Genomic DNA, 13,458 nt, shown 5'->3' with positions numbered 1-13,458 from the left:
AATCACTGTGACAGGCTTCTCTGAAGCTTGGCTGACAGAGAGTAACAGGGACAAATGTATTTTGAAAATATTGTGCTTTCAGTGAAGACAAATGAAACAAAAGACTTAGCAGCATCTTGTTGTACAGTAAATCATGAAAGGTTCCCCATTTTGTTAGAGGAAGAGTTGGGAAAGGGCGATCCTTGAGGGGGAAAGAGGAGAGGTCAGGGGGACAGTTCGAACTGGGGGTGCGAAACGTTTAGCTGCCTCGTCCCATACAGGATGTTAGGTGGTCCACACCCACCGTCTGACCATCTCGAGTCCCTTTTCCCTGCATTCATATACTTCCAGAGTGTATTGTAAAACGATCATTACATCTCAGAATCACACTTTTGTACTTCACACATTTCTAATTAAATATCTTGTTTACTAGGTTGAATGTTATTTTCTAGAGATTGTTCACTTGATATAAATCTATTCAATTCTTAAAAAAAAAACAATGGATGCTCAGACATTCAAACACATGTATTTTTGTGTTATGCCAAAAAATTCAAAAGGGATTCAGCTTCACGACAAATCCCTTTTTCCCCCATTTTCATCCAAATTTTGTCATTCTACACCATCTAAATGTGGCAGAGGTACGGTGACCTGTGAAACCAGTACTGGACAGAATATTTTATTGGGGTGGTGTTTTTGAGTAAAAGAATGAAATCCTTCTTGATGAACCTCCTTCATATTTTTCTGTGTCCTTTTTTTGTGACTTGGAGACCGAACATCAGTAAGGCATTACGGCATTAAGTCACTGTTCTTCTGTAGACGGCAGCACATTTGCTAAGGGTAAATGACTTACTGTCTCTACCTAAATAATGTGTAAATGAAAATTCTTTAAGGAACATACGTCAAAATCCAGTTGATGTCAATCGTGCGTCAGATGTCTTTATCAACGGTTTAAATCCACGAAGTTGACATGGTTTTGCGGGCACAAAAAGCATAGCTGATGTGAGACGAATTTCAAAAATCTCCACTAAACACTAAAAAATACAGATTAAAGAGTATTGAAGAATTGTGTCATAGTCACATGGAAAAATATTTTACGGGATTTCTATCACAAAGAACACATGCAGGAAAGTATCAAAATATCTTTATCTTGATAATTTTCGTGAAAGTCAAAGAGACGGGAAACTCCACTTTCAAACACTCAAAAATGCGTTGGAATTAAGTGGCATTGTTTCTGTTAAAACTAAAAACAGTTCAGTGATTTTGTAAATGCAACTATTATTGTTGGTTATGGTTATTCTATTGTTAAAGAGTGGCTTTCGCCACAAACGTGCTGTCCCTGTGAATTAAACTGCTCTACTGAGTTTATGCATTTGAAAAACATCCGTTATGTTCTGATACTCTACTTGTCAGGTTAAACCTTGTGATATATATCCTGTTCTGTTGTGTAGAATCTGTTTTTCAAGCCGTTTTTTTTTTTGCTATGTTATGCTAGATTTGATGATAATGCTGGCATTAACAGCCTTTTGCTATCTGAAAACACATTATTGTTGTGCAGAAATGTTCACAAACCGTGTTTGCAAAGGAACAAAAAAAGGTTTTTATTATTTCTTCATTACTTTATTACTCCTGTTGGCGTTATCAACTAGCTTGTTGTTCATCTCTTAATATGACGTCAAAATGAGAACTATGACCAATCCAGTTAAAGCAGAAACAAATCGTCCAGAAGAGGAATTCCGATGTCTTTTGGAGGAGAGGGAGTCCTGCCTATCCTATCCTCTCACTTCAGTTGAAGGGATCTGTGACATAAAGCAAGACACTGCCGGAGCTTTCGGAGAAAAAAAAAAGGTAGTTGAGCACAGAAGATGATAGGGAAACAAGACAGCGCTATCCTTTAAGTTCTGTATTTAACATTCTCGTGAGTATTGTTAATTCAAACCTTAATTATTAGGACACAACGAGGCTATATTAAACATTCGCAGGTAGCTATCACTTCTAAGTAATATATAGGGTATATAATCATACGTATGTACAGATTAATATTTTTGGAAGACATATTCGCCAATGGAAAACCATTATTTATCCAAGATGTCACCTGCTGTCGATTACGGAGCGGGCGCCTTTTTACTTCTTATAGGTAAGGAAACATTTTTATCTTTTAGTAATCATGATAGTTTTATTGAATCTACATTACCACACTGGTTATGTGTTTTTAAAGCTAATCTGAAACTGGTGATATCTCCAGTGAGTGAATGATGGGCAACAAAGTATGATCTCATGTTTTATCATTTTATTGTTACAGTAAAAAATTAATCGTTTAAATAGGACGCCTTTAAATAATAAAGTTCCATATGAAGCTATTTCACCACGTCAATAATATTATTACTATATTTTATAGAATTTCAATATATGAGTTCACAAAATTAAAAATATATATAGAAATCAAATTAGGACTAGAATTATTGTATTTGCGTAGGATAAAAGGTGGACTAGCAATAAATTCAATACTGTCTAAACATCCAGCTGCGTTTCAGATAATAATAAATAATTATAAATGCTTAGGTTAAAACCCTGAACTATGTTTTTTTGAAAAAGAATTATTGTAGGAGTTTCGCAGAAGTGAAGTTTTTGTGAGATGACAGACAACCCAGAATCAAAGGCTTTTTTTCAATGACGTGATAAAACATAAAAATAATATGACATTGTATTTGGAACAATACTATTTTAGTAATAGTTAATTAAATCCATTAAACCTCGGCACTACAGTTCTGTTGTGTATCAGTAAGTATCGACAAAACTGGAACAATTGTCACTTCACTTTATTACTAGACTCATACTAGAAAAAACACGGGGACTATAAAAACAGGTGTTTAGCAAAACAGATGACAACGTTTTAATTAAGATATAACAAACAAGCTTTATATTTTATTGATGCAAGTGTTTCATTTTCCAAGCAGTAAGGCATATTTATATAAATATGATATTTTTTCTTTTATAAAAACGTTAAATGCTAACAAGAAATAATAAAGGCTTTAGTTGTTTCAGATGTTTTTGTTCAGAAGCTGGAATTTGAAATAAACTGAAATTCATTCTGTAACTTAAAATATTACCCATAAAGTCAAGGGTTGAATTTCGTGAAGCGGCAGATTAAGCTTGTGTGTGGCCCAAGCGTTCTGACTGGAAGGGAAGGTGTACTGGGTTGGCAGTCACAGATAGTCATCAGCGCTGCCTGAAGAAGAGGCAAAGGTCTTTGGGAGGAGCAGACTTTGGCCCAGCCGTGTGCACCGGGGGGGCGGTGGTGGTCTGGGAGGGACGGAGAGAGACGCGGTCTGCATGAGAACATATCTTCTGGTTACCTACTAAAAGTGCTGCCCAAGGCAGGAAAGATATAGGTTATACTGTACGTATCCTGATCCTGGACCTCATGCCCACGCCAGCTGCCCGTGGCGGAAGGCTATCGTGCCAGAGGCCAGTATTGCTTTTGGTGTTTCACAAGACGCCCTTGTTGGGAATCGGAGAGAATGCCGAAGCAAAGAAGGCAACCCAGAAGACTGGGAGCCCATTGGTCCCTATTGTGAGGTCTGAAACACTATCGGGAGTTTTGAAGTGTGATTATCTTTGCAGTGCAGATCGTTATAGAGAGATTCTGAATTTAGGATTGCAGAAGATGGTAACTACAGAAGATGGTGGAGGCAGCTGAGCCCATCAGCGGTACAGAACTCCCTTTCCTCCAGACCATCTTCACCACATGCTGCCAAAGGACCAAAACCACCCTGGGAATGCACTTTTCTCTCTTCTTCCCTCTGGCAGAAGATTTAGGAGTATAAAAGCTGGGACCTCTAGGTTCAAAGAAAGCTTCTGCCCCACAGCCAAAAGACTCCTAAACTCCACCTCTTAAATCCTCCCCCATTTGCACCTCTCTGTAATTGCACTGAACTCAAAATACTGCCTACTGCTTGAATTTTGCACTGAACTCAAAATACAAAATACTGTCACTATTTAAATTTAGCAGTGAACTCAAAATACTGCCACTGCTTGAATTTTGCACACAGCTGCTATCTTAATGCTGGTTAAAATTATGTCCCTGTCTCCAAGGATTGTGATGTCATTTGTACTGTATGCCATTTTCTACGTCAGTGTGATCTCCTCTTTTATGTCATCTGTTATGTCATTTGTCATGTGAGTAAAGCACACATGTAAGCATTTCATTATATGCAGGTACAGTACAGTACATATGACAATAAACCTGAACTTGCAATGGGGCAGCTGGTGCATAATGGCTGCCATGCATCACCCAAGTGGGTGCTGTATGTCAGTGGTGTGCGATGTGGGATAGTGATTTTTATCACCGCATTAAAATCAATATAATTATGTTTTACAATAGGTATTTTATACTTTTATGTATAAGGGTTTTATTTGATTCTCCTTTGACTACGGTAGTTTAATATGAACAGATTCTTCATTAACTATTGCTGCTGCTGTAGAATAAGTTCATATTTAATTTATATGCCTACAAAAATTTGGTTGGGACTTGGTTCTCCCAAGTGGCTTCACCAGTAAAGGCATTCATTCCAAGCACAGGGTAAGTTCTACATCTCCAGTGTTGCTGGTGGAAGTCTGGGTCATGCTGCTACAGTAGGTGATTGAGACGAGTATTCGTCTAGTGGTGTGTTGAGCTTGCCATAGTTAGCATTGAAGGGATGGTGGGAAAGTCTGAAGAACATTTGAGTTGAGTTGTTGTGTGCATGTGTTTGGAAAAATAAAAAAAAGCTGCATTATGCACTCACCTCTGTTTCATGTTTTATTACTGCCGTTAAATAAACAAGATTTCCCACAGGAGAACACAACATAGTGGTATACACTTGGATAAGCACTACCAGGACAAGCATAGTCAGTCAGTAGGGGGTTACTGGGGTTACAAAATGCAATGCATCTCAGTAAAATATAGAAATAAAATAATATAGTGAATTGGAAGTTTTGAAACAGCACTAGATGGATTTACAATAATTCTATATGTTGTAATATCTTACAGGAATAATATATTTTTTTTAAATTGTAGCATAACAACTAGCTCCTTTTACAGCTATCGCAGCTACTGCCCTAAAAGTTGAATTTGCACAGTAGAACATCCTGGGGCAATGTCTTTTAAAGCCCTGGAGCACATGAGCACTAGAAACTCCTGAGCTGTTTGAATGACTGGCAACTGGCATCGGAAAAATCACTGGGGTAAAGTATGCTGCCTTATCACGGGAAAAACTATTGTGTTTTAATAAGTGTGTAGGTGCTGTCGTTTGGTATCCTTTGCTCATGTATTAAATAACAGAAGCAAAGCAAATTTGTTAAAGCTTATATTTTACATGTTAATGTAGTGTTCAAACTAAAATATTTTTTTCTCTACCCTCCCCACCTTGTCTCTGAGCCTGGGATTGGTTGGCCAGAGTACTCTTGATTCTTGGGAAATTTGGGCAGCAACTGCTGCAGACTCCGTGGTCTCTTCAGCCTTGTAGCGAAGTCAGAGAGAAATGCACCACTCTTCCATTCTGTGCCAATTATAGTGTGAAGTCCTTTGTCAATTTAATTATTTGATACAATGGGGTTATGTTAATGAGCTTTCTACAAAGACTTTAGCTGGCAAATCTTTTTGCTATTTTTGTAGCAACAGAACATTTGTGTTCGAACTATGGTTTGATCTTTTGACGTTTGAAGTTCATTATGCTACTAAGGCCTTTTTTCATCTTTGCAACAGCTAAAACATTCATTTGTTTCTTTCTCAGCCAGATTCCAAAAGCTTATTTTGACATTTTTGTTTTACTTGGTGATGTATCTAAGAATGTTTTTTTTTTTTAATATATTACAAATCCAGCAAATCCACAACTTAGGTCCAGGTTGTAAGAAAATTATAAAAGCATGTATGTCCTTCTCCCCAATGAATTCAGTTTTTAAATCACCTTCAAACTCTAAATGTCTTAGCTCCAGGTTATTTGCTCTCTTTTTACCTTCATAGTGACAGTCCTTAGTCCCTGCATTCTTGCTTGCTAAGTATTCTGAACAAACCAAAATACATCCAACCTACATCCAAGTGCTGTCATTATGCTCCAAGACATCTCTGAAGACAATGTACTGTAGGGAATCTACTATATGAACCTAAATCTAGACAAAAATCCTATTGTATACCTTTTTATTTTACTGTTCTTTTTTTCAAACAAAATGCAACGTAACTCCTGCACCCCACACAACTTCTCTCACCATCTCCCTTGGTGATCCTCAGTGGCACTTACCTCCAATTTTCTACCCAAATTGGACCCAGTGACCCCTAAAAATGCAGTCTGCTGCTCTATTTGAGCCCCCATGCAACGGAGCTAGGGCTGTGTCCACAGGGGATTATGGGTACTAGCTCAAATAAGTCAATAGGTAAATAATATCAAGACAGGCTAGAGTCCAGAGAGTCCTGGAGATGGAATCCAGAGGATCTCACAGCAGCACAAGGGACATTTAAGCTGCAGTCAGGATCTGCTCATGCATATACAGTAAGCGACCTTGGTAGTCGCCTAGGGTGCCAAGTGAAATGAAGTTTCAATTGAGGAGAAAAAATAGTTTTAAAAATCTATTTAGAAGAATTAAGAGATTTACAAAATACAAATAAAAGAAAAAGGATGTACCAAGATGTGTCATGTCATGTCATCTGCCAAACCGCTTTATACCATACGGTGTCATGGGAAGCCAGAGCCTACCTGGCAAGCAATGAGCCCAAGGCAGGGTACACCCTGGACAGAGCGCCACTCCATCGCAGGACAACTGCAAACCAATCATACATGGGGACAATTTGGAGGCCACGGTAATGGTAAATTTGGCCCAGACACCAGGATAACTCCCTACTCTTATCAAGAAATGCTCAGGGATCTTTAATGACCACTAAGAGTCAGGACCTCGGTTTAACGTCTAATCCAAAAGATGGCACCCACTACAGTATAGTATAGTGTCCCCACCAATCTACTGGGGTATTAGGACCAACACAGACCACAAGGTGGGTGCCCACCACTGGTCCCACTAACACCTCTTCCAGCAGCAACCATAGCTTCCCAGGAGGTCTCTCATCCAGGTACTGACTAGGCTCAAACCTGCTTAGCTTCAGTGAGTAGCCAGTTGAGAGCTGCAGGGTGATATGGCCGCTGGCTTGTACCAAGGTGTAATTATTTCAATTCTCATGTAAGTAAAGAGGAAATATTTTTATTTTTTAGTAAATTTTTGAGAATTTGCTAATACGTGAATACACTTACAAGACTGTACAATGTGAATTTTAAGCTCACCTCTTGATTTGTCACTGCGCTCTGACAGAACACACTCTACCACTATTGCTCTTTGCACTGCCTGTACTGCCTGTGTTATTGCCATCAGAGCAGTGATATCTTGAGTTACAGTAGCACCTTTCAGATTTATAAATCCAAATTAGAGTTATTAAACCATAGTCAAATCAGTATAATTATGAACTATTCTCTTTTATAACTTCTATTTCTTTTATAACTGGTCTACGTGTAGGAAATAAGGGCTAAAAGATGCTTTTGTCATTTACAGTAACTGTCAGAATACATTTCTTAGTATAATTATGAAAGGTCATAAAATTAAAAAATAATAATGGGAAAGTGAGCTGTTTAACTGCTTTTGGGTAGGCTGTAAGAGACAGTGGATAAAAGGAAATCATCTACTCAGGTTAATCAAAATAGAGGAAGAATAAACATTTAACACAGAGAAACACATCATAGAAAGACAGGAGAGAGAAAGACAGGGAATTAACAGAAGGACACAGAAGTACCAGGTGAGTGGACCTTTTTCTGATCTTGGATTTGGTTATATATTTTCAGAATAGGCAGATTGAGTCCCTTTGACTTTTGGACATCCTGAATTACAGGAAGGGAAATTACAAAATAATGAGTTGTCTTCCGGTGATTTGCGGAGCCAGGTTTTTTCTTGTTAGCCTGTTTGGGCATTACATAGGATTTCAGGTTATGTTTTATGTTGTGTGAAGTGTTGTGTTGTTTAGTTGTTATTGTTATTGTAAATAATTTGAAGCCTCTTCACTATGAACTAGGAGATGTTTGTGATGCCCTAATTACATCATCTCTACAGGTCGATGTTAGCCTGCACAGCTTTCACCTGCCGCAAATCCTGCAGTGCCTAGAGACCAGCAGGGTCTTCATCTGGGGGACCACCATTCATTGATGTTCTGCCCCTTATACCAGTACAGCCTCTAGTGGCGGGGCAGTGACAGGGACATCTCCCTGTCAACCCTGCAGCTGGCCTCTCTCTTATTTGGAGTATCAGCTTTCCACTTCTTCAGGGTAGATTAAGGGCCTCGAGCCACCTTTTCTCCATTCGGCCTGCGAGTCTTAGCCTCAGCCTCTTTCTCTCATATGCAGCTTTCATGCCTTTCTCCCATGGTACTGTCAATTCTACAAAGAGTACAGTCTTGGTCTCTTGTGCCCACATCACTATTAAAGGATGCAACGCCTTCCCTGGAAAGGAGGGAGATATTGTCCAGGACCTAGAATGCCTGGTCCCGTTTCCCCTTTTTTTATCTCCCCGACCCTTCCCCGGATCCTGCTACTGTTTTTAACTTTGTCTGCCAGATCCCGCTCTGGTTTTTAACTCTGTCATGTCTCTTGGATTGGATCACCCAGCTCTGGACTTTTGCCTGCACTGGATTTCCCTTCTGACTCCCCTTGGATTGTTTGCCTGAATCACGCCCCCCCCCCCGAGCACCTGCGCACCTTCGTCACATTACTCTGTTCGTCTACCAGCCCAGTTCCTTGTCTCCCCGTGTCTGTTCACTCCCTTCCGGATACTGCTGTCTGCATAGGGTCCTGAAAAAACACTGGTCATGTCACCACCATTGGCCCTGTAAGAGAGAGCCTTCTTGCAGCCTGTCAGTATATGCTGGAGGTTTGTGTTGATGGTACTGCAAAGATGGCAGGCCTCCTCTGTCTCATACCATCAATGAAGGTTCTTGGAGCAAGGCAAGATGTCGGAGGTCTCCCTGATCAGAAAGCTGAGGTGTGCTTGTGGGACTTTCCAGATGTCCCTCCAGCTGATTTTCCTTTTCACCACACTTTCCCACTTAGTCCAGCTTCCCTCTTTTCATTGTGACACTGCCTTCACCCTCCAACTCTCCTCTTCCGTCTCTGTCACCTCCATGACCACCATCTTTTTCTGTTCCTTCTCCTTCATCTTTGGACGAAGATGAAAGTGGCTGACCTCATCTTAGTCCTACTCGACCTGTTTGGACTGGGCCAACCATCTCCAGGTATTGCAACCTGTTCACTGCCTTCTGCACTTCGTTTTGTGCCCCCCAATGTCTTCCAGTATGCACCTGGGCATTGACACCTCTAATTGTCTGGTCACTGGATTCTCCCAGTTCCACGATTAGCCTGCTTTTCTCATGCCTATAGGCTAGGCTTATGGATTTTATACGAAGCTGGAGAGAGTTCTTCCCTAAGAGTCCTTTTTCTGAGAGATGAGTATGGGAGGCCTAGTCACTTTCATATGTAAGTGTTGGCTTTTATGTCCATCTCTCTAACTATTGTTGAGGTGATCTCACACATCTTCACTGACAATATTATCCTTTGGTACAGTGTGAATTGGTAGGACCATACCCTGTATTTCCAGGTAATTGGCTGGGATTGATTTTACCCAGGCCATCTGGAAGTTGCTGAAGAATGGCCTTTCCCATCATTCTATACAATATCTGTGATGTATAATATTTGCCAAGGCTCTGGATGGGTTGCTCTACAACCAGGGGGATTGTACTCTCCACTTACCGGAAAGAAGATCTTGTCATTTCTCATCCCCTTCCTTAATAATCTGGCTGTGCATGCTGCCATACTCAGCAAGCTTGTGAGGTTATCGATGTAGACTCATAGTGGTGGTAAGCTCTGCCCTGATGTTAGCCTAATGCCAAACATCACCTGCCTTGCTCCAGTGAGAAGGGAAAATGCAATAAGTTGGTGTGGTATATATCCATATGCATTAGCAAGGAACAACCAAATGACATGGAGGTCAAGAGGTCAAGAGCTCTCTCCCTCTTGGAACTTTGAGTTTGCTCCCAGATCATTGTAGCATGTTCCACACATCCTGGGAAACCTTGAACTCCTGCTTTCTGACATCTGGTGTCAATGTACAGTACCAATTTCCTTTTACATATGTAAGAAAAATAAGTAAGAAATAAAATCATGTTTTAAGAGTACAGTGTTTTTTATTTTGTATTTTGTAAATACATGTTAAAGTTAATTTGTAGAATTTTCTTGTTTCTTTCTATATTTGGATTTGGTGATAAAGATAGTTAAAGCTCACTAGTTTGTGGTGGATTTGGATTTTGTGTAAAAAATATAATAATAATTTATAATATAAATATAATATAATGTTCTCAATGTTAAGGTTTTGTTTTAAATTGGACTCAAATAGTATCTAGCTATTGAGTTTTAACTGACCCCAGAGACATTGATTGGACAGACAGATGGACAAACAATTAAACTTCAGTTTTTAAAGGATTTTAAAAAAAATAGCAAAAATGTTTTACCAGCCAGTTGTGATGCCACCAGGGACGGATCAACATAAATTGGTCTTTATAGGTGGGTTTCTATGGTCTATACTCACCACTAAAGAAAATAAACCAAAAGAACACCTAGTCTTCCATTGGGCTCCTGGCTATCACTTTTTCACTGCAACTAAGTAATAAGCTGAGCAGGTAGCTGCTTACTGGTGTTCACATAAAACCATAATGTGGTGGATACTCATATAATCTTCTCACTGAGCTCAGCTCCTCTTAGTCTTTACATTGGGACTCCCAATAATAATATTATAACAGAGTTTCAGCGTTCCAGCCTCTCTTGGGCAGTGCTTTCCTCTCCAAAACTGTCCCTCACTCCCAGGCTCCTCTGTATCATGTACCGGATGGCATTTCCCTTTTCCTTCAACCGATCGGTCTTACTCACAGCTTTCTCCTTTTCTCTCTTCTCTGGGTTTCTGGCTTTCTGCATCTCTTACTCTTTCTCTCACTGGCAATTTTCTAGTTTCCCTCTTACTTGTAGTCTCTTTCCTTATGCACTGTATTACTCGCATTCTTGTGGTCTTTCTTTATGTCTCTTCTCCTAGGCTTAAATGTAATAGAAACACCTGCTCCTCATTACCTGCTATAAAAAGGCTGTGACCCACAGCTCGGTCAGCTTTCCTAATAAGGTCACAAGTGATTTAAACGTACAGTACTTCAAGGGAATGGCACTCCCCTCATGGGACCCTGCCCATGGTGGCTTCACACAGTTTACATAAGGGTAGGGCTGCCCTTGGCTGCAGTCATACCAGCCAACCAGAGTTCTGCTGCCATGAAAGGCCCGAGGTAGAGTGTCCATCCAGTAGGAATACCAAATGCAAAAAGGGAATATCCCTGCTTAGAATAATGGACAAACAGGAAGAGATCTAACTTTAAAATGTAGCCACTCTAGACACTCCAAAAAAGGTATGAAAGGATATGCACCTTATTCCTGGACATGGCATACGCAGGGGACTATATGTTACCATCTTCTAGGTATCAGATACACTTTCTGAAGGAAATTCATGTGGATCATTTAATTGTTAGGATTTATGGAAGCAGAATTTCTATTATCTCAAATTGTGTCCTAAGAATAGTAAAAAACATTCAAGTGCAACATTCCAACTCCCTATTCCACTGCGTTCCCATTGCTTAAAATTTACACGATGACTGCAATAAGAAAAATAAAACAAGTAGTAGAAGCCAGTCTTGTTTTGCCTCCAAGGTAATGCAGATTATGCAGTGGGTGTAGAGACAACGTCAGCCCCCGGGGACACTACAGGCATGCATTGTAAAACAGAAACTAATTTAGAATTTAATATGTGGTCACTTCCTTGTCCATATGAATTCCAAAATTTTGCCATCTTATCTAACCCAATGTCTTAAGGGAGACCGGAGAGTCATAGAACTAGAAAAATACAAGTGAGAGATCATATTCATTTTCATTATGGAAATGCAAAACAAAAGAGGAAAATTAGTCTTATCAGCTGAAGTCAGACACTCTCGCTATCATTTAAAAAGGTTATTAAAATTGTTTACTGTGCTTGTAAAAGAGGAGTTAATCTAAATGCCAGGATGTCTGAAGTGTTTGACGAGTGGGACAGCCGGTGGTAGCCAAATTTTCTTTCTCTGGTGCAGAGTAATGCTTACCCGCACCAATTAACTCATTTCATATCTTGTCAGAGGACTGAAATGATCAAAAATTGCAGCTGAGGTAAGGAATAAGAGTCATTATAGCAATCAATATGTTGTGATATACTGTACAATGTGGAGTATTGTTACCTACAATAGGGATTGAAGTAGTGGATTGATGAACAGTTTGAGTTAGAGGTTCCAAATAAAAGCCAAACAAAGATGAAAGTAAGCATCCCTGATGAGTGCCCCAGCAACCAGAAAACAGAGGGACATTAGCTGCCTGTTAAAACCATTGCTGAATCATATACTAATTAGAGTATACTAATTTGACCATATTGATGAAGCCTGAACTGTAGCCCATCTAACCCAGAACTGACCATAGACAAGGCCAGTAAAGTCAATCAAATGCCTTCTCTGCCTCTAATGAAAAATAGCACAGGAGAAGACAATCTGTAATCGTGTATAAAATATGGAGAGAATGTCTAACATTTCCAGATCCCAGGCACCATAAAATCTGTCTGTATTTTGGCCATACAGACCTCCAGCTAGATTTAGAACATTTTAAGTGAAACAAATTAGTGAGATGGGCCAATAGTGTGACCAAAGTGTTTCAAAAAATCTTTTTAATGAGAATCACTGTATTCTATATTCTATATTCTATATTCTATATTCTATATTCTATATGAAAATCACTCTGAGAAGAACCTCTCTCGATTAAAGACTGGATAAAATTCTGGTAAAAAAGTCATATAATTCAGGAGAAATGCCATCAAAGTCTAGAACTTGATTTATCATGTCTTGAAGCATCTCCATTAATTCAAACAGGAATATAGGTACAGTACCTCTAGTACGGCATCCTCTGAAAGACAAAGAGAAGAATTATTAAGAAACCAGAGACACCATCTACACTTCACCTGGTGAGACTGGATGTCCAAATAATAATAATAATAATAATAATAATAATAATAATAATAATTATTATTATTATTATTATTATTTAATAATAATTTAGAATAATGTGTGAGAATCTGGAGTTTATCTCTAGGGGGTCTTGGGTATTGCCGCAACCGGGGAGGTAAACATCTCAGTTTTAACAAGCTGTGTTCCATAACCTGCTGCAGCGGAGCCTCATGTTTAGAGTCTTGCTCTTTCAGGTTCTTCTTACTTAGGGAAGGTATGGGCAAGGAGTCGTCTTTCAGGCCCAGCCATCCCAAACAACTCCAAGGCACATACAAACAAAAATCAACTTCACGGGGCAAGAACATAAC

The 13,458-nt window shown here is 39.4% G+C and overlaps 1 protein-coding gene across 1 annotated transcript in view; it reads left to right on the top strand.

Annotated features, from left to right (window-relative positions):
- Positions 1-1,490: 1,490 nt before the first annotated feature.
- opn8b (opsin 8, group member b) overlaps positions 1,491-13,458 on the top strand; it is a 31,041-nt gene continuing 19,073 nt past the window's right edge. Inside the window, exon 1 of the mRNA XM_088626164.1 lies at positions 1,491-2,113. Coding sequence (XP_088482290.1) covers positions 2,041-2,113 — 73 coding nt within the window. The 5' untranslated portion in view covers positions 1,491-2,040. The remainder of the gene's footprint in view (positions 2,114-13,458) is intronic.

This window comes from Lepisosteus platostomus, chromosome 3 (genome assembly GCF_059453375.1).
Source record: "Lepisosteus platostomus isolate fLepPlt1 chromosome 3, fLepPlt1.hap1, whole genome shotgun sequence".
Taxonomy (NCBI): Eukaryota; Metazoa; Chordata; class Actinopteri; order Semionotiformes; family Lepisosteidae; genus Lepisosteus; species Lepisosteus platostomus.
Note: the sequence above shows the minus strand (reverse complement) of the source record. Positions and strands in the feature narration are given on the sequence as shown.